Consider the following 27934-nt stretch of genomic DNA (forward strand, 5'->3'; position numbering starts at 1 on the left):
CTCTGTTTAAATGAATGAATGATTAGGGTTTAACGTCATATTGACAGCATTTTAGCCAAACCGCGTTATAGCTTAACATGTTATAGAACTTGTTATAGAACATGTTATAGAACAAGGAAACAGTTGTCTTTGCATATGACAATGATTACATCCAGAATTAATACAAACAGAAAACTGACGATATTGAAACCAGCAAATATCAGTTTGTGTGCTACATGAGTTGACGTCCTGTTCTTATCACCCATGTAAATAAAGCCATTGGAGGAAAGAAGTGATTTAGTTCATCAACATAGTTGTTGTCTAATCAGTGAGACACTCTGAAATATACAGCTGTAAGAGCAGACCAGTTAATGAACAGTTGGCAAAAAAATCTGATGTGAATCAAATATCTCATCACCGTTATCATACGTTAAATATCAAGGCTTGTTCCGGATTACCTCTTTTGTGTAAAAAAGGAATGAAGACGGAGAAAACAGGAATGGCTAATTATTCAGTTTTGCGTTCATTTTTATCTTCCTCATCAAGAGCTAGACGATAGGTAAAAAAGCAATTTAATATTGACTAAACCAGAGGCTCTTGGAATTTAATTACGTAAATGTTTACAGATTGTATAAGATCTCATGCCCTAAACACAGGTCTTGGCTTCACACTTCAGGCTAAAATATAATAAAACTTGGCATATTGAAAAATATGTAGTCACCCTATATGATCGATTCATTTCCTTCAGGTAATGACCTATAATAATCAATTTTGGTGACAAGTGCACTGTTTTGATCCGCTTTTTTTCCACCGTGTCAAACTTCAACCCACATTCCTCGACAGATCTCGTTTCGTTTTGTGCAAAAAAAATTAATTGTATTTGAGCTGATTTGCTTTAGATCTTTAAAAAAAATAGCGATGAGCGAAGCCAGGGTATGTTCTACTTTATGACATGATATACTGGGTGCCGGGTATCATCAGGTACGGAATATGTAGATGACGCTCAGAAGCACAGCGGTGAGAAGGCTGGGTATGTTCTACTTTATGACATGATTATATACTGGGTGCCGGGTATCATCAGGTACGGAATATGTGGATGACGCTAAGAAGCACCGCGATGAGAAGGCTGGGTATGTTCTGCTTTGTCGAATTTCCTCCACAGTAAGATGGAATCTGGGCGTACTGAATTGCTTGAAAGAGGTTGTTGAGTTTTTGCACTACAGTTTTGGCCGTACATGTAACCAGCCATGCACACAAACATAATGTGAGAATGCCATGTAATCAGCCATGTATATATACACAATGTGAGAATGCCATGTAAGCAGCCATGTACACGTACAAAATGTGAGAATGCCATGTAACCAGCCATATATATATACACAATGTGAGAATGCCATATAACCAGCCATGTACACGTACACAATGTGAGAATGCCATGTAACCAGCAATGTATACATACACAGTGTGAGAAGGCCATGTAACCAGCCATGTATACATACACAATGTGAGAATGCCATGTAACCAGCCATGTATACGTACACAATGTGAGAATGCCATGTAACCAGCCATGTACACGAACACAAGGTGAGAAGGCTATGTAATCAGCCATGTGTACGTACACAATGTGAGAATGCCATGTAACCAGCCATTTATACGTACACAACGTGATAATGCTATGTAATCAGCCATGTATACGTACACAATGTGAGAATGCCATGTAACTAGCCATGCACATGTACACAATGTGAGAAGGCTATGTAACCAGCCATGTACATGTACACAATGTAAGAATGCCATGTAACCAGCAATGTATACGTACACAATGTGAGAATGCCATGTAACCAGCAATGTATACGTACACAATGTGAGAATGCCATGTAACCAGCAATGTATACGAACACAATGTGAGAATGCCATGTAACCAGCAATGTATACGTACACAATGTGAGAATGCCATGTAACCAGCAATGTATACGTACACAATGTGAGAATGCCATGTAACCAGCAATGTATACGTACACAATGTGAGAATGCCATGTAACCAGCAATGTATACGAACACAATGTGAGAATGCCATGTAACCAGCAATGTATACGTACACAATGTGAGAATGCCATGTAACCAGCAATGTATACGAACACAATGTGAGAATGCCATGTAACCAGCAATGTATACGTACACAGCGTGAGAATGCCATGTAACCAGCAATGTATACGTACACAATGTGAGAATGCCATGTAACCAGCCATGTATACGTACATTGTCTGTCATGTACACAAATTTGGACAACATGGCTAATTCTCGCAATAGACGGAGATAAAAGTAATGTCAATGTCACGTGAACTACCAGCGTTGTAATGCCCTTGTTAGATATAGACTAATGTCAATGTCACGTGAACTGCCGGCGTTGTAATGCGATGTTAGATATAGACTCATAATTAACAATGGGAATACAAAACCGTTTTATAATCACCTGGAAACAAGGGGACAATTTTCAGACAGAAAGAACCTGTTTTTTGTTGGTTTAATGTAATAATTCACCTAAGGATTTATATTTTATTTTATAGGTTTATATTTTTTTGAGAAATAATTTAGAACTTTAAAACTTTCCTGTATACAAAGTTTCCTATGAAAACATCAGCGGTCAGAGCAAAACCCTGAGCGAGGTAAAGTGACAAAAGGCCAAAGACCTGGTATAATAAGGAGAAGAGTCGGTCCCTTTGCATGAAACTGTGCACCTCAAGAAGCGAAACTGACTATTGCTGTGATTGACAGCTGTTGACACCATCGTCAGGCCACCTTCTTTTTCGGTTTTTTGTTTTACTTCTCTTTTCCTGTTGTATGACAAAAGTGCGTCTTAAAGCTCAAAGCATACACTGAAGCTACTCTGTATCAGTGTTATCGATGTATGCCATGAAATGGAATAAGGATTGCCTACTCAAGACAAAATGAAATATATTTGTCTGTATTAGACACTGCAGAGTGGAAAATTCTTGAGCAGAGCTTTAAACACCAATCTAATATTTATTTATTTATTTGATTGATTTTACGCCATACTCAACCATATTTCACTTATACTACGGGGGTTAGCAATATGGTGAAAGGAAACCGGACTGAGCCCAGGGAAAACCCATGACTATCCGCAGGCTGTTGAATGACCGGAGAGGAAGCCAGCTGGGCTTGTACCTACAGCGACCGCACTGGTGAGAGGTTCCTGGGTCACTGATCCTCAGCCAGGGAGCACCCACCAACCCAGTAAATAATCAATACATTACAAATGTAAGTTTTAGCTTTATAATATCGCTACATATTACGTATATCATGACGAGTTAATGATAGACGGCCAAATGTAAGATGCTCGTACGATTTCGGTGAAGTTGTCACATGTTGCGTCTAAGCATATTTTCACCAGAGTGGAATTAATGGCGACACTGTATTTACTATGTACCTTGCAATAACCTGGTGATTGTGTGTCAGCCCACTGATAGGTCTGCCGATGAGTCAGGCCATGCACATGATTTGGCTTTGACAAGTAGACCTATTGTTCAATAATCTCACATCTTGTGCCGGCAGACGTTTTTATAACTAATCCCGTAACTTCCTTTCACCTGCCTGTCTAGCAAGTCAGAGCGTGTCAGGTACTTGTCAAGTGAGTGAGAGAACAGGTTCTAAATAGACGTTTGATTTAGTATAAAAGGCCTTACTTTAACTTGGCAAGGCAGATAAGAAATTACTGTCACATTAGTAGGTTTGTGTACTCCTACACTGCAAATCCAGAGTGTGTTCTGGTAGGCATTAAGGAGACTATCTCATGTCATTTAATCGGTTATATTGGATGTTCCGACCATTAACAAATTGTGCATAGTTGTTGTTACGTTATAACACTATCTTCTGGATTTATTTTTGTGATCACTGAGTCACTTCCCCGCTAGCTCCCCACATAGCGATTTATGGACAGCGGCTCCGTGATAATAATTAACAATTAGTTCGTATTTTCATTTACATTTAGTACTACACGGCCTATATCTTCACTCACACGAAACAGGTGTCCAAAGGGGAAAAAAGATGCGAACTTCTATCGTTCATTTTAGCGTTTAGTCAGCATTTTTATAATAACAAATATCAGAGTCAGTGCAAAATTTATTAGGGATGAAGAACTTTTATAGGATTGAAAAGACAGCCTCTAACCGGACAAGGCTTAAAATTAATTAATCTTATGGTAGATATATTTTTTCTCAGAATTTATTGCAACTAAATAAATTAAATTTTGCTTCTATTTCTCACATACAAGAGATGCTTTTTCTGTTTTTCTTTATAAAATACAGTAAAATTATTGAAACTCCGTGTTCAAGCCGAGGTACTTTCTCTGACGTCCGCGATGGCTGGGTCAGCACTACTTTTATCTTAGAATCCACCGCTACAAATTGAAGCATAAAATGCAGCGAAGGTGGAATGCCTAGACCAGGCTCAGTGTTGCTTAGATTTATTGTCATTTGTTTCAGAACTGAGCATGGATCTAGTTGTACAACAATTTTTTAGGAATTTTGTAAACATTTATTAGGGGTTAAAACCATCATCATAAACCCTCTGGGAGTTCCCGACTGAATCAGGAATACCCCGGCCGCGCATCTGCAGCTAGGCTGTTTAATCAGGGTCGCTGATAGTATTTGTAAATAATAAAGTAGGCCTACTGTATCAATAGTGCAAACAGTGGAAGAAATATTCTTCCAGTATATACATTTTCCGAGAAAGTTATATTTATCACTTACTACTGATTTAATTATTATACGGAAAATACCATCGACGTTAGAGAACTAGAGCAGACGTGATGTCTGTGCTGTGGATAATGGAGATGTGCTGAAGTTGTGTCAAGACGACGTTTCACTAAACTTTAACTGGGCTGAAAAACATCAAAAAGAATATTTAAAGCCAGATTAAGAGGCTTTGAATGGTAGTCTTTCAGTGAACATAAACATCAGTTAGATGCGGTTTTTCACTTTAACGCCAAGTGCATAAATGCTCTCGATATAATTGTGGTGAACCACAGATTAAATATGGCTTCGCAATGGGCAAAAGGTACTTACTTGACTCGTTCCATTGTGGTGAAAGTATAGGTACGTCTTGTCTCGTTAGTATGTTCACAGAAATTGGACACAGACCCCCATTACAACTTCCGTTTTTCGGTAGGGACAATTGTAGTTCTGTGTATTTTAGAGTGTAAAGTCTTTTTTTGCTGCCAGCCTACCGTTTTTGGTGTACAGATGCTTGCTTGGTATCAAAATGATGGAAATTGTCTAAGCTTTGGGCGGGTATGAGTTTTAATGATGAAAGTGTGAAATTCTGGGCGAGAGGACACAAGGAGGCAGGGGATGAGGCCGTGACTGACGTCCCCTTGGCGTTGCTAGGCACCCCTCCCAGCAGCCGGCATGGAAAGGTCCAGATTTTGACGGTCAACCTAAGTTCTTGGGCTTGTCTTCTAAAAAGTATACCATTGAAGTACATTTTACTGGCACAGTATTCGCATGGCTTATGTGCATGCTGGCTTGGGAAATCCTTTTTCTAAATGAGGCAGGAAATAATCATCCTTGTTTGATGCTGTTGCTTAGGGATGCAAAATAGTTACACACACCCCAGCTACTCAGGCAACCAGTTATCCAGTTTGACATTTTGTAACGTATATGCTCTGTTTACATGAAGTTTTCGGCCCTTTCTTGGACTTACTCTTTAAGATAAGTCCTTATTTGACTTTTTTACGCTGCGGTGAATTCACGCCTTTAAGTTGTAAGTTTGATCTATCAGTTCACTTGTCGTTGTCAGACATTACCTGGTTTGAGAATAGCCAACACTATTCCCTCAAATTAAAAGTTTCCAAAACAGATCCGTTCACACAAGGTGTCTCAATTTCTTTGTGTTGAACAGGCAGCGCTATATATCCTGTAAATTTTCTAAAACCATGTCTGGTGCTAAATGAAACGATTCTTTGTTTTTGCCTATTGGATGAAAGGTACTGACCAGAAAATATTTTCTGACAAAATTCAAATATTTACCTTGTTTGTTAGGGATACACAGTCCTGCTATGGATGGACATTCATCTGACCTAGGTGAGAGTTCGGCTGGTAAAGCGAAAGCGGTACATTGCCTGATCAAGATAAACTGGTCAGATGGATTTCTGACTGCCATACTATATCGCACTTCTCTGAAGGTGATTGCAGATACTCAGCACAACATGTGCATTCATTAAGTGGGGAGAGGGGGGGGGGGGTATTTATGTATTTCTCTTTCCCCCGAAAATCAAGTGACGAATCATGTGACTGCTCGGAGACAACATAACCTGTTTGCTCTCACTCTCGTATAACAGTTGTTTGCTCCCTGCAGCCGCGCGCCATTGTAGACAGCGTAGGTGACAGTTCAGTGGTACCACCGACTTGCGGCCTGGCTTCACAAGCCTCAGCGCCTTGACTCCTGAACAATAGCAATGAACATTATATGTTGGTGTAGCCGCGAGCCTCAGGAAGTATGACCTCACATCCCGATGAATGTTGTACATTGTGTAAAATAACCAGTTTATTTGTCATCTAATAAATGTTTGAAACATATACACTGATCTTTGGTTGCCTGCACAAGATGCCGATTTACACACGTGCGTAATCGTAAAATGACATAGAAAAGTTAAAAAACAGTTTTCATTTGTAAAATACCACAAACTGCCAGATCCCATCGTACAGAAAGGTGATGCCCATCTTTGAACTCTGAAAGCTTAATATTATGTATCTTAAATATATTTTGTCAAACATGATAAATTGTAACGTAATATCAGTATTAAGCTGTAAAATATCAATAAACGACACTAAGCTGTAAACTGTCAGACGAAATACCACTTCCTCTATTGACGACAGAAACAGGCTGCAAACTATTCAATTCTCTGGATTTGAAAATCGGTACTATGTTGCATAACGAGAAAACCGTAAGTCTTAACGGAATGCCAATATAAATATCACAAACCAGTCCAAACTGTCACGTCCCGCAGAAATTATAGGTTATTCACGTTTTATTTTATTTACTTTACCGTTTCCTAGACATGGTAAAGCTTCCACTGTGTATAATGCTAGGCTAGGCTTGGAGTGCCGTAAGTGACCTAAAGTAACTCACTGAATCCACAGATTAAGATTCGATTATCAGATGTACATGTGATTGTTAACATAACTAGAGACATTAAATCAAGTCGATAAAGTGCATGACACATAAAAATGTGTAGTTGTTACTTCTTATATATGCTGACAAATGAGTTAAAGAGCGATTCTGCTGGGCACATACTGGTATGCGACATGGGCACATAGTATAAACATACGGTTATCACATACAGATATGTTAAAACTTCTTGGGTAATTCAAAGGCCATGTAGTACAGTTCAGTGCAAAAAACAAAATGTTCGGTCATTTCCGAACGCTACTATGACTTCACAAAACTCCAAATGACGTCTCCTGCTCAGAAGACCACGTCATCTGCGTGAATGAGCTTGGTCAAAAATTTTGTTTCTGTAAACACTCGATATTAGTAGGATTATATGAAGATGTGAGAAAATTCATGCATGGTATATGAATGAATGGAAGTTGTGCTGGGCAGGAAACCATTTCATTCAACAGTAGAACTATCTGGGCTAAAATGGTTCTTTAACATCTCAGTTTGGGATGAGCCATCGTGGCATTCTGAAAGCAGTTTTTATCATTTGACATTAAGTGAATGAAAATATATATGTATCTATATCTATCTATCTACCTATCTACCTATCTATCTATATATATATATATATATATATATAACAGGAATTTCTCTTGTAACCCTTTTCATTGCCATTAAGAAAGATATTGATACAAAGGGTATTGTGAATGTCATGAATTATCCCAAACTTTCATTTCGTGGCTATATAATATCCCCTAACCTAACTACCGGTACTAATTTTTAATCGTATAAATCATTATTTCAGTCTAAGAAACATCGTGTCGGTACATTATATAAGCATCTGAAAAAGCATCTATTATATTTTCAGCATCGGAGAGATCTACTAAATTGTCTTCAGCATTATGTGGATTGCTAGCATAACTATTTTAACCCAAAGGGACATGCCGCACGCCTTATTTTATCAGCATTACAAACTCTTTGTAAGTTGTTTTAAGATTCCGTAAAACTAAAACTTTCGTTTTTGTTCATTTTGTATTATTATGGTGTATTATTTTAACAACTTTGAGGAGGCCGGCTATTTCATATTTTCAGCATTATGGAAACCTGTGCTGTTAAAATTGATTTATTTATTTAACTGGTGTTTTGCCCCGTACTCAAGAATATTTCACTTATACGTCGGCGACTAACATTACGGTGGGAGGAAACCGGACAGAGCTCGAGAGAAACCCACCACCACCCGCACGTTGCTGCCAGTCCTTCACTCGTACGGTTGGAGAGGCTCCCGTGTCTTTACGCCGCACTGGCGTGCTTATCCCCTTGGCCACGGATTATTATTGAAAGAACACACGTGTATGTATACATCACGCATGGGTAAAACACAAATATGTGTACATCCGATTTAGAGGCACCATTCCTGTGTATGCATCAGGTATGGGTAGAACACTAATATGTATACATAAGATTTAGGGAGACCGCTCCTGTGTGTACATCAGGCATGGGTAGAACACTAGAATGTATACATCAGATTTAGGAAGACCGCTTCTGTGTGTACATCACGCATGACCAGAACCCATATATATGAAACAGATTTTGGGGGACCTCTCCTATGATATATAAATATGACATGGGGCTTTATGCACAGTAGTCCAAGGAACGTCATCTGGATAAAGTTCATAGTTTGAAACTGTGCAACATCCACACTATGTACTGTACAATACGAACAGAATGCAGTCTTAAGACTGTGTACACTGCTTTCTACAAACGTGGGCAGCCACACACCGCTTTTGTGTCTGCATGAACACGTTTCTTTTGTGGCCTGTCTATTTGATCGAAAACAACCGAGTTCCGTGTATAACTGCATTTCTTACTATCTTTTGTGCCCTTCATCCCCAAACACATCCAGAATGTATCTGTATACTGAACAGCTTTCCTCCATGGCCTTCCGTTCTGAAAAAGAAAAAAAAATCAGCATTAACAAAAAGCTAAAGAGACGTCTTTATTTATTTCATTGATACCGAATGCTATGTTACTGCATTATCAATGAGGAAAGCAGACAAGCACCGCAATAGACAGAAATTCTATAATTCATTATTCCAAAAATAGTAAGTATTATGCTTGTTGTTTTATTCTTATGTGTGACGCTAAGTATTTTACAACCCGTCCTTTTTGTTGCTACATCATGAATGTGCCATAATGTAAGGAGTCATCAAGTAACAAATACGCGTACCCTCATCTGGTCTTCTCTGCATGGCAAGTGCTGTACTTTTAGAGCTCGGTGGTTTCTGGTAATTCCAAAAAATGGCTAGCCACAACATCAATTCAGCTGCCGGTTACTGTGGAACACAAAAAGTTACAAATGTAACATTTGTAACTTTTTTTCATCCTCCAACTCTTGGCAAACTCTTGGGAATTGCAACATTTCGTCAGTAGACACTGGAAAGGTTTAAATTTCAAGAAAGATGCCATTTCAGCGATAATAACTTTCTTAGATTTAATTATTTTTCTTAGATTTAATTATTTTTTAATTATTTTTAAAAACTTTGTTGTTTCGAGCATGGGAAAATGTCTTAATGTTTTAACTTTTTGTTACTTCTCTTGGACAAGACAAAATGTCTCAATTTCGAGACAGTATCTGACTGACAAGCTCTATGAAAGGTAATCTTAAAAAAATTGTCGCTTTTCTCACTATGACAAATGATAATAATTAAATCTTATCTCTTTTGATCGGCAAAGAGGAAAGTCCGTGATCTGAATTCAGAAGTTTTCAGAAATATTCAGAAAATGTGTAACACTTTTAGCTGTATATTTATAATATTTATTAATAGGCATATCTATAACAGGATAGGAATTTACGTTGAAAATGAAGAAAAAGTTCTGCACAGTGAGTCTGTATCATGGTATACTTTGCAGGATGAAATGGGGCGTGTACATCAAAATCTCGTGAATTCTATAGCTGCGCTTGCTATCACGTGGTAGAATGGTGTCAATTCTTTGAAGATCAATCTTTTCACAATGAGCATCGAGAAGGGGATTATTGATTAACATGGGGTTCAACATAGTTCTTAAAACTGGCAAAATATTTTGATCTTGTGAGAATTTGGCCGCCTTTTAGGTTGAGTGAAATTTGAAATTCATACCCAAAATATATGAAGTTGTTTTCAAGCACAAGTTGTTAGTTTCTTTTGCGCCTAATCTTGCAATCATTCATTAACATCTTTGATGGTATTCTGTGGTCAGTTTTATATATAAGAAAAGTGACTCCCTGGTCCATTACGGTTTTCGATTTAAAAATAAGAGTGATAATAATTTTATAGGAAATGGTGGGGCGGGGGGGGGGGGATGAGGAAATAAATGTTGGATGATAAACTCCTCACAGGGCCACACTCTCAAGCATTATAAACGCTGGCTTCGTTAAAAACCAGCCTCCATGGAAGTTGTTACTGTTAGTACTTATCTGGTATATATCATAGTATATATAGTTGTATAGAATATACAACTATGATTCGAACTAACACATGGGACTAGAAATCAACTTTGACTTGCAGAGGAAATGGTATGTGTTTGCATGTATGCTGACACCGCAAGGAGTTTGGCATGATGTTTATTTTCTTTCTATGTTTGCCTGTGAGGTAGTAAAAAACAATGACTATAATTTTCTTTGTGAACATATAATACCCCATGACCCGGTAGGCCTATTAGTAATATGACAAAAATTAATGTTACAAGAACAACAACGATGCGAAAACTTTGTATATGGTGCTTACCATTTAATAATCTTCTGAACGCATTCGGATGACCTCTTGCTCATACATCCAGGCACATAACGTCCGTTTAGAGCGTCATAGTTACACCGACATACAAAATATGCCACAATATGATAGAAGATTGGAAATAAAACATAAAGCGATCCACTGATTTTGCTTCGGTTTTGCAAATGGTGGCCATTGTTGCCTAAAGTGGAATGTTGGTAAATCTACGATTGACGTAACCGGGACTCGAGTTTGTACATATAGATATGGAGCCTGTCATACTGTAGACTGTCTCAGATGACCTAGTGTAAAACCTTGCCAAAGCAAGATCTGAAATCAGGACCCAAAGAGCACAGCCGTTCTGGCAGGGTGACTTTGTGTAGTGTTAGAGGGTTGCACTGTGTATTTTTTTCTTGTATTTCTAAATACATCTAAGATGCAACCTAAGTATTCACCGTAGAATACTTCAAGTTACAACACTAAACATAATTACGATAACTACACGTCTTAATCATTTCCTTAATCATTTCTGCAAGCATTAAATAGTGGAGAATACGCGTACTGTATTTAATTACACAATATAGATACAGAGGCCTACATGTAAATGACACAATATTCGCACATAGTGCATTATTTTGTACTTAAGTAACGATATTACATTTAGATATACATATATGTTAATATATGTACAGTACTGACCGTGGTCTCCAATTAATGAAACTACAAAATTTGAAAATAACTTCACAATAAATTATTGGTGAATTTATTTATTTTGTTTCTCTTGTACTGTTACTCTTGTCTTCGCCCTACGGAAAAGAATATATATTGAAGTCAATGTATTTTAACCTTAAAAGACGTAGAATATTAAATCCAAGCCTTACACATGATTAGGTCTTTATGCTGAATGCCTTTCGTTACTGGACGTCGACAAAGGGCTAGAATTAAAACAAATCAAAGATCAAAGCACTGTTAGCATGGTGGTACGTTAACAGACCAGCAATAGGCTGCTTGCTTCTATAATTCAGTTTCACAGACTGGATTTTGTTGCTATGTTAAATTTGGTCGCAAATACTAGTGACCCAAACAATTATGGTCAACGGTTGAGGAACCAGCTTTTTCCTTTTGACAACATGATTTTGACCAAGATTTTCTTGGTCAGTCAGTGGGCGGCCAACTTTTATTTTGGCCACGACGACCAAATTCCCTTCACACTGAATAAAACTCAGTGAAAAACAAAAGGGCAAGAAGGTACAATGTAAACACACCTAATACATATATACGTGCAGAATATATATTCTAATACTGCACAATCTGTTGTCTTGATGTTCATTTTATTTATTTGGTTAGTGTTTTAAGGAGTACTGATAAATATTTATAATGTTGGCAGCCATTATTAAGGATAGAAATCGGACAGGTCCCAGGGGGAACCCACGACCTTCCGCAGTTTTTCGAATCGACTAAATTTATTTTGTGGTCTGTTTCGACCAAAAATGTTTTGACCGAACTGGTCACAAATAACTTGGTCCGTCTGATATATGAGGACATGGTCATGCAGAAAAAAAAATGGTCACAGATACTAGTAGCACAAACAATTATGTTTCCAGGTCGTATAACCAGGTTTTTTCTTTTGACCAGATAATTCTGACCAATTTTTTCTTGGTCAGTCAGTGAGTGACCAGCATTTATCTGGTCGCGGCGACCAGATTCTCCCCACTTCAAGGCTGACACTACCCACTAAGTTACCGTAGAGGTTCGTGAGTCATATCGCTGCCCTTGCACGCCAACCACTTCACCACCAGGGCCCAGTTGTTCAAAAGTGTCTTAGCTAATACTGGTATTAACTCACAATTTGTAGTTAAATTTTAGCCAAATTCAGCAGCCAAGGCAGTTGTTCAAAGTTAAAGTATAACATCAGCAGACTTATACTTCAATGTACTATTACGTAATTATTTTGGGGCTAAGTACTAACTCGAAGACTTGACTTCCCTCTCACACGATTCATAAATATAATGGTGTGCTCTTGTCGACCAACCATAACCAAGATAAGGTGAGTTCATGTCTATTTATAGCTTGTGAGGTATTTCTCCTTTACTGTGACTTTCATATTCAACTCTTTAGTTTAGATTCGACTAAGATGGCGACGGCTAGGTCTACACGCAGATGGAATTCTGAATGTCTAATCGTGGCTGCTCAGAATGGGGATCTCCAAAAGCTTAAAGATCTTGTGCTGGAAGGCGCTGATGTTAACTCGCGCAGTCGGGTGAGTTTCTTGTTTGCTTTATCTCGCAAAAAGGGAGCAAGACAAACGTCGTCTGACGCAGTGCTGTGGTGGGGGTCCTGTCGGTATGACATACCATTCTGAATAATACAGTACCAGAGTGACCTGTGTTAATCGGTACTCTGACTAACACAGTCCTTGAGTGAAGATCTATCGGTGCTGCACAAAACCAACATTGTTTCAGTGTGCAGTTCTATGGGTAAGGGGCCTTATCTTTCACAGTACTAGTGTAAAATTCTTTTGAATGTACTGCTTCGTGATTTAAACATGCCGTACGAAGTGAATGCAATATTACCGATGTTAAACCGTAAACCAAAATCATGTGTTCATTCATTTGGATCCGTATGAAGTAGACTGTCCTATAAAAGACGAAGGTAAACCCAGAACAGTAATGGCAGTGGTAGCAGGCGAAAGGAATAACCCGTGAAATCCGGCGTATTGTCAATTTTCCTCAGTTAGGGTTTTATTCTGACTGGTCGTATTTATGCTTAGACGTAGCACCTTACACCATCATTATTACCATGACTTATCCTGTACAACTTACTGCAAGGAGTTTCCTTCCACCATAATGCTGGCCGTCGTCGTATAAGTGAAATATTCTTGAGTACGGCATGAAAACACCATTCAAATAAAATAAATCAAATACTGCAAGGACAAGGGTGTCTTGGGAATATTTTTTAAAATGTATCCACTCTTTGATAGACTAACTAGATGACTAGAGACAGGCGGCCTTCGACGTAGGTCAGAGGCGTCTGTAAACTTATTGTCACAAATGCAGAGGAAGATAACCTTTTTATGATAGAGGGAGGACAGCAAACATGGCGGATAAAAAGTCGAAGTGATACAGGGTGTTCCTTATGCAGTATGGTCTTAACACAACTTGCCTAAGCAAGCATGACTGACACACTAAATGTCTGGCTCAAGCCTGTCACACTGTAAACATACCGACAGCTAAGTGTTACAGCAGTGTACACATATACATACTTGCAGGAACAACTTTGCATACAGTATACATGTAATCGTTACGTCCGGGTATTTGTATAAGATAGAGCGAGGGAAGTCTAACATTACGACTCGGTAAAGTCGCTCAGTCCTGACCTACATGTAGTACAGTAACGCCCGATCAATAAGCAAAGACTGACTCATTATAACACTGGCATGATAATACGGTAGCCCAGAAGGGGAAATCCGTTAAACTGCCAAATGATGTAACTGTAATGGTTGAAGGATTACATCACGTGAATCACACAAGGATGCGAACTCGGGTCTCTGCAGCCGAAATCCAGCGCCCTAGCAACTGGAGCTAAACGGAAATTCCCGCTAGTTACTACTAGTATAAGCACTGGGAAGCCGCTTCCTTTACATAACCTTAGCAAACGGAAGTTCGGGTGAACACAATATACGCCCCATCAAATGCATTTGTTTGAAATGTATAAAATAACACAAGCAGCATTTTGGTGAGTATCACTACTGAGGGGAATCTTCATCGCAAGTGGACAAAGGTGTCCACCTAAAATCCAAACCTTATGCAGAAACAGTTGGAGAATCAAATCTATTTATATAGTATTATGTAATGAAAATGACTATCTAGTTACCATGACAACAGCCTGTAGTGCAACTGATGAGTTTTAATAAACAAGTATCAATTGTTCGGCATTTTATTTAGCCATCATTAGGAGAGATTCTCCTGATGATGGCTAAATAAAATACCGACATATTGAGTCACAATCTCTCCTGATGATGGCTAAATAAAATGCCGAAATATTGAGTCACAATCTCTCCTGATAATGGCTAAATAAAATGCCGAAATAATGAGTCACAATGAAGTCTTTTTTCGAAGTTACACTACTCGTGTATGACAACATCGATAATAAACCAATGTGAGTCGCGACACATCGTCATCTGTGTATCTATGTAGCCACCAAAAGTTAAAACTCTATGTGGAAATGTGTTGGAGTTATAGCCTGGGCACGGAATCATATCTATTTGTATAGTGTACATAGAGAAATGGCAATCTGGTAACCATGACAACTGCGGAAATGCATAAAATGTGAGTCGCGGCACATCGTCATCTGTGTATGTGTGTATTCACCAAAAGTTTAAACCCTGTGTGGAAAACTGTTGGAGTTATAGCCCGGACACGAAATCATATCTATCTACATAGTACATATAAGGAAAATGGTAACTTGGTTACCATGACAACCGCGAAAATAGACAAGTGTGAATCACGACACATAGTCATCTCTGTGTCTATCTATCCACCAAAAATTAAAACTCTGTGTGGAAAACTGTTGGGGCTATAGCCCGGACACAAAATCAAAATGAGTCGCGACACATCATCATCAGACGGACAAAATCGCTATAGTATAACACTCTTCGCCTAATGGCGGGGCGTATAAAATAGTTTTTACTTCGGTAGTCAAATCCAAACACTTATACATTTGTATAATTATGTAGCATATACACCCCACGATTCTTAATTATATATAATCAGTAAATTAGGAAAAACCGACCTTTGTAAAAGAATGTAAATGTCTTTGTGTCGAACCTTCCCAGAGTTCACACTCCCCGACATGAGCAGCAGATATGGCAAGAAAGGCCATCGGTACCTTCGCCTGGCGAGCTATATAACTCTCTTGGTCATATTGTCTCTTTGTTTTGTGTTAAATCCCACACAGAGAAAATCTAGTGTATCCATGATTTTGTTCAGAATTTTAATTATCCTCTCTAAATTGAACTTGGCAGGTACATAAAAATAGGCACATGGTAATGACATTGATGGATCATTCATAAACTATGTAACTATTGTTTAAGCACCTAGAGCAGGATTGTTGGAACAGCCAGAGCAGGATTGTTGAAACAGCTGGACCAGGATTGTTGAAACAGCTAGAGCAGGATTGTTGGAACAGCTACAGCTGGATTTTTGAACCAATGAAATTTGAATTTTAATTCAGCAATACCTGAAATGAATGAATGAGTGATTATGGCTTAACGCCACATCGGCAATATTTCAGCCATATCGTGATGAACCTGAAATGAAGCAGGGGACTCATTTACATATGGGACAGTTTTCTTAATCGTGACAGTCTACACGAACGAACCTATATCAGCGAGGGCACGTCAAGTTTTACATGTTTTGAAACATTTATATATTTACGCTTTTGAAAATGTCTAGCTTTGTGTACAAGCAGTGCGCCTCCACATAAACTTCGAACAACATCTGACATTGCGTATATGGACAAACTTTAATTTGCCCTAATAATGTTATATAAAATATATAATATATAGCAAAATTGTAAATTAAATAAATATCTCAGCATACCTCAAATTTTTCGATAGCCTATCCAGTAATATTACCAATGAAGCCATATTTAGCGTCTTTGTAATAGTCGAAAAACATGGTATTTCAAGCTACGGATCAGTGTGACAGATATAATGTGAGCATCAACAAAATATTCAATTTTGGGTTATGCAAGTGTAATGGTTGACTGATAGCTGTATTTTGGCGGTATGATTTTCACTATAACACAACTGAACAATTTCCGAGAATGTCCACTTGTCTTGGCACCGCGATGACAACCATGTCACGCCACATAAATTTATTTTATTTCATTTGTCACCAAGGCCTCCCACAGAAAAAACCCTGAAATCCACAGAGAGTTAGAACGGGGAAGTCCTCAAATTTTCTGCTAAACTCAGGCATAGGGGGTCTTACGTGCTTGCCATATTAACTTTGGGTCAAACACTTTCTTTACTCACTTTCTCTGCCAGTATTCAGTATTGAGAAGAATAATGTCACATTTCCGATATGTCCATGCTAAAATACGCAGATTTACCCCACGAAATTAAGCAAATGATGACATACTAACAAAGAGTGATGTGACTATTATAACATTCTAGCCTGATTACGGTGAACTGATTTTACCCTTTATGCTACAATGTATTCTACAGAATGGGAACACAGCTTTGCTCCTGGCTATACAGTCCGAAGTGGAGGAGGAAATTGTTCATTTTCTGTTAGAACAGGGCGCCAATATCAACGCACAAAACTCGGTAGGTTAGATCCTGATTGGATGTATTTGACCTGCAGCTGTATATACTACTGTTTAATCAAATTATTTATTCCATGTATGTAATTACAGCATAAATCCAGTATGATTCGGATTTTAAGGTGGAGCCTATGGGATAATTCAGGTACAACAAAATGTCTCTGTGTACAACTGTCTGGTTGTTACTGTAGGTAAGAATTTTGAATTTTAAAAAAAATGAAACTTCCGCCTTTGATAAAACTAAATAACCTCTATGGAAAAGTGTTTTAGTGTAATTTAAGGCAGATATTTTTTTCTTAATTTTCCTGTTAAAATTCCCATTAGGCTCCGCACTAAAAATGCGCCTAGTGTATGAAAGAGAAAATATGTCCATAGGAACCAATACCCTATATTAACAAATGTTAGGCTAGATCAAAACTTTTACTCTTACATTCTTCATAATAATACACTACTTCCAGACTCTTTGTTTTCTCATCATTTTTAGGTTAAAACTTGGCCTCTTATACCGTAAGCGCAAATCTGATGTGTTTTTGGTGAACAGTTCTTTGTTTTTACATTTGAAAGAAGCTTCCTGCGTCGCTGTAGAATTGATGATTTTAAAATGGTAACAAAATTTGCAAAATTGTTATAATGTGACCCCATCACGATTTCTTATGAGCATTAAAAAAAAAGGCTTAGCCAAAACTTTGGCATCTGGCACAGTGGGTTTTTTCTTTGATGATTTTCTCATGTGCAACAGTGCTAAACACATGAATAACATAGAGCGTCGTTAAAATCCCACATTAAAATACTTAAATGTACTAAATCTAAATGTACAAATCTGTGCGTCGAAACAGACATTCATATACCAGCGGTGAACAAAAAAGAACCTTACGGGTTATAAATTGCAAGGCCAATTCACAAAACGACGTTGAACACAAAGTAGCAAGAAACAAGGAAAGTATATTAAGTAGGAAAATAAGACGAAATCATACAAACAAAAGCAGTCAACAATTTTCAGTGTTGAAGGAAAGACACAAAGTGTGTTCTAGTTGACTGAGTGAAATCAGTATTCAAACTGTGCACCATGCTTGAATATACGTTGTCGGTAATTAAAATGCATCTCAATTGGGCTTTCATTGAAATTCTTCATATATCCAAAGCGGCGAACAAATTCAATACGATGAAGATACTCCCCTTGCCAGAGTTTATTTATTTATTTATTTGATTGTTTTACGCAGTACTCAAGAATATGGCTAAGCGATATGAAGTCATAAAGCAGAGCACCAGAGATTCCGGACACTCAGTCCATATTTGCTTACAAGAGAAATATACTCAATGAAAAACTTAAGAAACTTGGGGTGAAGGCGTGGGATGGAATAACCTTGACAAACTACTTTGTGCAGCAATAACTTGTAACGCTGAGTCTCCTCCATGGGTTCTACAACTCAAATTAATGTTTCGTCTACGTAAACATAATAAACTCGACACAAATCCTTGTGAAGAATTAACAAATTGGCATACTCGGTCTGTTACACTTCTGAGTGTGCTGAGAGAAGGCTTTTCCTCCTGAAGTTTTGGGCAGCCCAAAAATGCTAAGCTGTGGAATGGTAATCTCCAAATTTTATACACTTAAGTGCATTTTTATTTGGGAAATCTCTGAGCTTATGATTTCCACATCTCCCAAGGCAACTCAAACTAGGTTTCGGAAGTTATGTGATTAAAATTTGGCAATGTACCAAACTGAAAGTGGTTGATATTTTGAACCTGGAACACCTAAAAGCCCAAATCCGCCTCATCTGGGGCATTAACATCGTCAAGATATAGAACTCACGATCAAGGGATTTGACTCCTGCCTTTATTTACACGTTCGACGTTCACACACATAAAATAGAGTTTTCAACTGCTGTGCGGCAAGACTTTCTGACTAAGTATTATTATACAAATCACCATATATCTGTTAAAGGGTGTGGCAGAGGGCAACGACAGGCGCTTTGCCTCCATGCTTGTGTGTACTGGACACACAACTATAATACAAACACCATGCAGCTTGTGGGGAAGTGAAATAAGTTCAGTTTTAAGGGTCTATTCAAGTCTGCTTTTGTAATAACAGTTTTACCGATTCCTGATTGTGTTTACACAGGAAAGACAAACAGCTTTACACTTGGCAGTGTCACGTGGTAGCATGGATGTTCTTCGCTTACTGGTAGAGAAGGGCGCTGATATAAACATACAGGATCAGGTACGTGGTTCTGAACTATGAAATGCTTTAACACAATTTATGTTCTGCTCTGTTAACCATGACTCACTCTCTGTTTTCAAATTTTGCTTCTTTCTTTTAGTAATGTGTTATAGTTTGTGTGCTATTTTCATTTAATATTATTAAAGACGTACAGCATAGAGTTAAACCAGAGTCTCGACGACAGTGTGATAGCTGGCAACTGGTTAGACATAACCGATGAAATACGGTCTCTTGTCAGTTTACCTCAGAGTTTTGTTGTAACTGTTCATGTCAATGCATAAATACTAGCAATTCACACGCCCTTTAGCACCATGGCTTAAGCAGAATGAAGTAAAAAAAGGCAGTGGTGTTAATTTATTAGACGTGGTGGTCTAGAAATTCTCACAATGCTGTTTCGTCATCCCATGTAACATACAATTACATTAAAGCACTGCAAAGGGGCCAGGCCACGGCTAGCCTTAGTCCACCAGCTAAATCTTGGTGTGTGCAGCCGTTCAGTTGTGTGGTTGTTTATTCCAATAGTTTTGACCTGGCTGGTTCTGTCGTTTAGATCACTATGTTCGATTCGAAGCCTTTATTTGTGATGCCTTTATTAATAATGAACATATGTTCTCACTATTATTCAACATTGAAAAGGTGTGCGAAACGGCTCGGAATTATGGAACCTTAAAAGATCTATCAGATCTGCGTCTTACATTCCGCTTACCATTGTGTCTATCTGAATTTTTGTCTGACCATGAACAAAAGGTAGGGGTGGGGCCCTCTCTGTTTCACTCTCGTTAGCAGGAAATAAGTGTACCCCAGGGCAGCATACTATCGCCAACCCTGATCAGCATTAAAATAAATAGCTCAGACCAAAACTTTGGCATCTGGCACAGTGGGATCTTTGTATGTTTTTGATTTTCTAATGTGATGCCGTGTTAAAAAAAACATGAATAACAAGGATCGTCAACTGCAGCTTTGTCTTTATAAGATCGACAAATGTGCAGCTGAGACCGGTTTTACATTTTCCACCTCAAAAACCGTCAGAATACTTCATAATATATCCAAAGCGCCGAACAAATTCAACACGATGAAGATACGCCACCTAACCGCGGGATGAGACACAGTCAGAAAGCAAAGCGCCAGAGATTCTGGACACTCTGTACATATTTACTTATAAGAGAATTATACCCGCTGTGAAACTTAAATAACTTGGAGTGAAGGCGTGGGATGGAATAACCTTGACACAGTAGTTTTTGCAGGAATAACTTGTAACTTTTAAGTCTCCTCCCTGACTTCTCCCACAACCTAAATTAATGTTTCATCTAACACAATGAATCCAAAACAAATCCTTTCACAATTCAGTAACATTTTGCTGATTATGAAGGGTAATTACCCGGATTATAAATTTTTATATACTCATGGTCAAAGGATGGATACAGGGTTGCCTCCGTGGCTGTCTTAGAACAGCGCGTCTCTTTTCTTTGTTTTCCATATTCTTCAATCTTCTCTGCTGGGGTCAGGGCTATGCTTCTGGCCTGATCACATGTTTGTTCCTGCCGTACCCAGAACGCAATGATATGTAGTGATTCACGCCCCTCCCTTTTGGCAATAGGGCAAAAGATTTTTAAAATTTTAGCCTTACATACCCAACTAATTAAAAGAGATAAAGATATAATATTCTGTCGGATACCGAGTCATATTGATATCCATGAAAACACAGTCCTAGACAGGAAGGCAAAATCTTCCCTAAATAAACCTATATGGAAAATAACAACATTTTATATTTGTTTTCGGTCGAACATTCTCGTCACAACATGGCTGAAACATTGCCAATGTGGCATTAAGCCGAAACCAATCATTCAGTTTTACTCCACTGTGAGGTATGACTTCTACGAGGCTAGCAGGAGGCTTTCAATAATTTGCTGTGTACTGATTTCAATCATTTTTATCATACATAACAGGATGGGGAGACACCCTTACATCGGGCTGCATTCCGTGTTAACGAGTGTTTTGTTCGTATTTTGCTGGAGCAGGGCGCCAACGTCAACGTACAGAATACAGTAAGTGGTTGTCTTCGATGTTTTAGTAATGCTCATACCAGACTTATTTTCGTGTACGTGAACACGGCACTAGGTTCTTCTGGCCCTCGGGAAGGCGAGGATTTACAGCATGGGCAGGAAGGATTTTATACCCACCGAAATAGCCGAATTTGCTCCCGACAGTGTACAGCTTAAAGTTGCTCAATGGCTTTATTTCACTTTTGTCGTTTCAATATAATGAAACAGGATCTCATCATGTGGGCTAACAACAATTATTAGTCGAGACGAACTCTACAAAACCATCTGATCAGTAACCCAATGCACAGTTTGGGTACATGTGTATTTCTTTACATATTTCCCTGAGCATACCAATTGAAAGGTGGTGTGTACTGGCAAATATTCAACGGCTTTCCTCTAATAGTTATATTCCAATTGGATTTATTAAAATCAGGATCTTGTGAAGAATTAATAAATTGGCATACTCGGTCTGTTACACTTCTGAGTGTGCGGAGAGAAGGCTTTTCCTCCTGAAGTTTTGGACAGCCCAAAAATGCTAAGCTGTGGAATGGTAATCTCCAAATTTTATACACTTAAGTGCATTTTTATTTGGGAAATCTCTGAGCTTATGATTTCCGCTGCTCCCAGGGCAACTCAAACTAGGTTTCGGAAGTTCTGTGTTTAAAATTTGGCAATGTACCAAACTGCAAGTCGTTGATATTTTGAACCTGGAACACCTAAAAGCCAAAATCCGCCTCATCTGGGGCATTAACATCGTCAAGATATAGAACTCACGATCAAGGGATTTGACTCCTGCCTTTATATACACCTTCGACTTTCAAACACATAAAATAGAGTTTTCAACTGCTGTGCGGCAAGACTTTCTGACTATGTATTATTTTACAAATCACCATATATCTGTTAAAGGGTGTGGCAGAGGGCAACGACAGGCGCTTTGCCTCCATGCTTGTGTGTACTGGACACACAACTATAATACAAACACCATGCAGCTTGTGGGGAAGTGAAATAAGTTCAGTTTTAAGGGTCTATTCAAGTCTGCTTTTGTAAGAACAGTTTTACCGATTCCTGATTGTGTTTACACAGGAAAGACAAACAGCTTTACCCTTGGCACTGTCACGTGCTAGCATGGATGTTCTTCGCTTACTGGTAGAGAAGGGCGCTGATATAAACATACAGGATCAGGTACGTGGTTCTGAACTATAAAATGCTTTAACACAATTTATGTTCTGTTCTGTTCTGCTCTGTTAACCATGACTCTCTCTCTTTTTTCAAATTTTGCTTTCTTTCTTTTTGTAATGTGTTATAGTTTGTGTGTTATTTTCATTTAATATTATTAAAGACGTACAGCATAGAGAGTAAAACCAGAGTCTCGACGACAGTGTGATAGCTGGCAACTGGTTAGACATAACAGATGAAATACGGTCTCTTGTCAGTTTACCTCAGAGTTTTGTTGTAACTGTTCATGTCAATGCATAGATACTAGCAATTCACACGCCCCTTAGCACCATGGCTTAAGCAGAATGAAGTGAAAAAAGGCAGTGGTGTTAATTTATTAGACGTGGTGGTCTAGAAATTCTCACAATGCTGTTTCGTCATCCCATGTAACATACAGTTACATTAAAGCACTGCAAAGGGGCCAGGCCACGGCTAGCCTTAGTCCACCAGCTAAATCTTGGTGTGTGCAGCCGTTCAGTTGTGTGGTTGTTTATTCCAATAGTTTTGACCTGGCTGGTTCTGTCGTTCAGATTACTATGTTCGATTCGAAGCCTTTATTTGTGATGCCTTTATTAATAATGAACATATGTTCTCACTATTATTCAACATTGAAAAGGTGTGCGACACGGCTCGGAATTGTGGAACCTTAAAAGATCTATCAGATCTGCGTCTTACATTCCGCTTACCATTGTGTCTATCTGAATTTTTGTCTGACCATGATTAAAAGGTAGGGGTGGGGCCCTCTTTGTTTCACTCTCGTTAGCAGGAAATGAGTGTACCCCAGAGCAGCATACTATCACCAACCCTGATTAGCATTAAAATAAATAGCTCAGACCAAAACTTTGGCATCTGGCACAGTGGGATCTTTGTATGTTTTTGATTTTCTAATGTGCTGCCGTGTTAAAAAAAACATGAATAACAACGATCGTCAACTGCAGCTTTGTATTTATAAGATCGACAAATGTGCAGCTGAGACCGGTTTTACATTTTCCACCTCAAAAACCGTCAGAATACTTCATAATATATCCAAAGCGCGGAACAAATTCAACACGATGAAGATACGGCACCTAACCGCGGGGTAAGCGGAATGAGACACAGTCACAAAGCAGAGCGCCAGAGATTCTGGACGCTCTGTCCATATTTACTTATAAGAGAATTATACCCGCTGTAAAACTTAAATAACTTGGAGTGAAAACGTGGGATGGAATAACCTTGACACAGTAGTTTTTGCAGAAATACGTTGGACACCGTTTAGTAGGGATGGAAATGAGGTGTTCATGTATTAAGGAGATAACTCCGGGGTTTTTTTTTGGTAGGAAATAAATGACTTGTAGGCCTTGTTTAGTGATGTTTTATGTATGAAGTCTGAGATCTGGTGCCCCTTTGTACCGTATGGAGAGCTAAACTTAAGTGTTTAATTACCAAGTATGAACAGTGTGTGCCTGTATAAAAACATGTCCTTTTCGAATTGGTTAAGTCTTTAAAACCAGTAAATAGTTCGCTTAACAGCCTAGTTATCAACTCAATCTGACGTTAGCAGTCATTTGACGTCAAAGCATATCACGCCATTTCGTATTGGTTAAGGCATAAACGCCGGTTAAAAGATCCATTAACAGTTCTGTAAACACTTCAATGGAACATTATCCTAAAGCTTATTGGTGAAGGTGTTAAAGCTAGTTGACAGTAGAATTTAGAGTTTATATAAAAAGTCTGTTTGTCTTCATTGACGTCCGAAGTTACTGAGAATACTGACGTCTAACCAAACAGATACTATTTTATCTGTAACGTTGATCATAATAAAAAAAATATTCTGAAAGACAATAATGACCTCTAGTTGTGTTCATGTCTTGATAATTCGGTAAACATTTTAGTGTGACATCACATTAGAGTATGCTAGTTCCTTTCGTCATAGCCAGTAATCAGTTGAGTTTACTTCTTGGTCAACAATTTATAGTGACGTCATCTAACATCGGACGTTAAAGATTCATATTTTGGATTGAAGTGTCGTGGAGAGCCACTTAGATCCTGTGTGTATCTATGTGTAACATTATGTTCAATTAAAATACATTTTTTATAGAATAAAAAATAATAGATACCTTTCTAAATAGCTTAGAAGGAGGCAAAATTGCTGAATGGCTGACAGTGGACATAGGGTTTCCTGGTTTATTTCTCCCAGCCTTCATCACTCTTGAACAAATCTTCCATACCTAATATTTATCTCACGTTCAGTATAGCCACTCAAAAAAATTCTGTAATCCCTCGTCGCCCCCTGGTGTTTGAATCAGAAATTATTGACAATTATTGACAGCCTACGTTAAGTGTCATTATTGTACATTAGGTGTCATTAATAATTAAGTAAGTCTGTAGGTGTAGTATTAATGGAGGTATTGGCCAGGCTGCTATTCAGACTGCTATTCACCGAAGCGCCCCCTGGTGTGTGGAGCAGGAAATTTTTGCATAACGTGATAGTCCGCATTAGGTGTCAATATTGTACCAAATATGATGTCTGTAAGTGCAGTATTAATGGAGATATGGGCCAGACTGCTATTCAGATAGCTATTCAGAGAAGTGCCCCCTTATGTCAGAATAGTGAATCATTGGCATCATGTGATAGTCCGCATTAAGTGTCATTATTGTACAAAGTATGATGTTTGTGGGTGCAGTATTTATGGAGATATGGGCCAGACTGCTATTCAGACTGCTATCCAAGAAGCGCGCCTGGCTTCAGCATCGGGAATTTTATACATTGCGTGATCGCCCGCATTAAGTGTCATTACTGTAGAAAGTATGGTGTCTGTAGGAGTAGTAGTTATGAAGATATGGGCTAGACATTCACAGAAGCGCCCCCTGGTGCCAGAATCAGGAATTTTTGGCATGACGTGATATTCCGCATTTGGTGTCATGAATGTGCCAGGGGGCCTCCCTGGCTCAGTCGGTTAGCGCGCTAGCTCAGCGTAATGACCCAGGAGCTTCACACCAATACGGTCGCTGTGAGTTCAAGTTCAGCTCAGGCTGGCTTCCTCTCCGGCCGTAAGTGGGAAGGTCTGGCAGCAACCTGCGGATGGTCGTGGGTTTCCCCCGGGCTCTGCCCGGTTTCCACCCACCATAATTCTGGCCGCTGTCGTATAAGTGAAATATTCTTGAGCTCGGCGTAAAACACCAATCAAATCAATAAATAACTAAATAATGAATGTGCCAAGTATGATGTCTGTAGATGCAGTATTTATGGAAGTGTGGGCCAGACTGTTATTTAGACTGCTAATTACAGAAACACCCCCCTTTTATCAGAATCAGGAATTTTTGGCTTGACGTGATAGCCCACAGTCAGTGTCCTTATTGTACCAAATATGATGTCTGTAGGTGTAGTATTAATGGAGATATAGGCGAATATAGAATTTATAGAAATAAGGGCTTATCACCGTTGAATAGCTAACTGCTAAAAAAGTTCTTTCCCGTCTGTCGACTGAATATTTCTGAATAGCATTCATTAGTGCCTAACGACCGCTAAACATGAATAATTTTAAGCTTCACTCCCTAAAAGTAAACTTCGGTTCAGCAATTTTGTCTTGTTTAACAATTATTGTGAGTTTGCTGTCACATAGTCATCTCTGTATCTATCCATCCACCAAAAATTAAAACTCTGTGTGGAAAACTGTTGGAGCTATAGCCCGGACACAAAATCATATCAAAAAACAAAATCTTTTTCAGTCGCGACACATCATCATCAGACGGACAAATCGCTATAGCATAACACTCTCCGCCAAATAGCGGGGCGTATAAAATATTTTTTACTTCGGTAGTCAAATCCAAACACATTTGTATAATTATGTAACATATACACCCCACGATTCTTGATTATATATAATCTGTAAATTAGGAAAAACCGACCTTTGTAAAAGAATGTAAATGTCTTTGTGTCGAACTTTCCCAGAGTTCACCCTCCCCGACCTGAGCAGCAGATATGGCAAGAAAGACCATCCGTACCTTCGCCTGGGGAGCTATATAACTCTCTTGGTCATATTGTCTCTTTGTTTGTGTTAAATACCACACAGAGAAAATCTAGTGTATCCATGACTTTGTTCAGAATTTTAATTATCCTCTCTAAATTGAACTTGGCAGGTACATAAAAATAGGCACATGGTAATGACATTGATGGATCATTCATAAACTATGTAACTATTGTTTAAGCACCTAGAGCAGGATTATTGGAACAGCCAGAGCAGGATTGTTGAAACAGCTGGAGCAGGATTGTTGAAACAGCCAGAGCAGGATTGTTGGAACAGCTACAGCTGAATTTTTGAACCATTGACAGTTGAATTTTAATTCAGCAGTACCTAAATTGGAGGAATGAATGAGTGATTATGGCTTAATGCCATATCGGCAATATTTCAGCCATATCGTGATGAACCTGAAATGAAGCAGGGGACTCATTTACACATGGGACAGTTTTCTTAATCGCGACAGTCTACACGAACGAACCTATATCAGCGAGGGCACGTCAAGTTTTACATGTTTTGAAACATTTATGTATTTACACTTTTGAAAATGTCTAGCTTTGTGTACAAGTAGTGCGCCTCCACATAAACTTCGAACAACATTCGACATTGCATATATTGACAAACTTTAATTTGCTCTAACAATGTTATATAAAGTATATAATAAATAGCAAAATTGTAAATGAAATAAATATATCAGCATACCTCAAATTTTTTGATAGCCTGTCCAGTAATATTACCCGAGAAGAAAGAAATTTCCTGCTAAAGTCAATCATAGGGTTGTTGAGTGCTTGCCATATTAATTTTGGGTCAAACACTTTCTTTAGTCACTTTCTCTGCCAGTATCCAGTATTGAGAAGAATAATGTCACATTTCCGATATGTCCATGCTAAAATACGCAGATTTACCCCACGAAATTAAGCAAATGATGACATACTAACAAAGAGGGATGTGACTATTATAGCATTCTAACCTGATTACGGTGAACTGATTTCATCCTTTATGCCACAATGCATTCTACAGAATGGGAACACAGCTTTGCTCCTGGCTAGACAGTCCAACGTGGTGGAAGAAATTGTTCCTTTTCTGTTAGAACAGGGCGCCAATATCAACGCACAAAACTCGGCAGGTTAGATCCTGATTGGATGTATTTGAACTGCAGCCGTATATACTACTGTTTAATCAAATTATTTATTCCATATATATAATTACAGCATACATCCAGTA

The 27934-nt window shown here is 38.5% G+C and overlaps 1 protein-coding gene across 1 annotated transcript; it reads left to right on the forward strand.

The window, feature by feature from the left end:
- The first annotated feature begins 16985 nt into the window (after positions 1-16985).
- Positions 16986-27841, forward strand: LOC135477069 (26S proteasome non-ATPase regulatory subunit 10-like). The gene is made up of 5 exons (XM_064757222.1): positions 16986-17238; positions 19357-19455; positions 21402-21500; positions 22581-22679; positions 27731-27841. The coding sequence occupies exons 1-5, from the start codon at positions 17116-17118 to the stop codon at positions 27839-27841; spliced, it is 531 nt and encodes a 176-aa protein (XP_064613292.1). The 5' UTR covers positions 16986-17115.
- The last annotated feature ends 93 nt before the right edge of the window (positions 27842-27934 follow it).

Source organism: Liolophura sinensis, chromosome 10 (assembly GCF_032854445.1).
Source record: "Liolophura sinensis isolate JHLJ2023 chromosome 10, CUHK_Ljap_v2, whole genome shotgun sequence".
Lineage (NCBI taxonomy): Eukaryota > Metazoa > Mollusca > Polyplacophora > Chitonida > Chitonidae > Liolophura > Liolophura sinensis.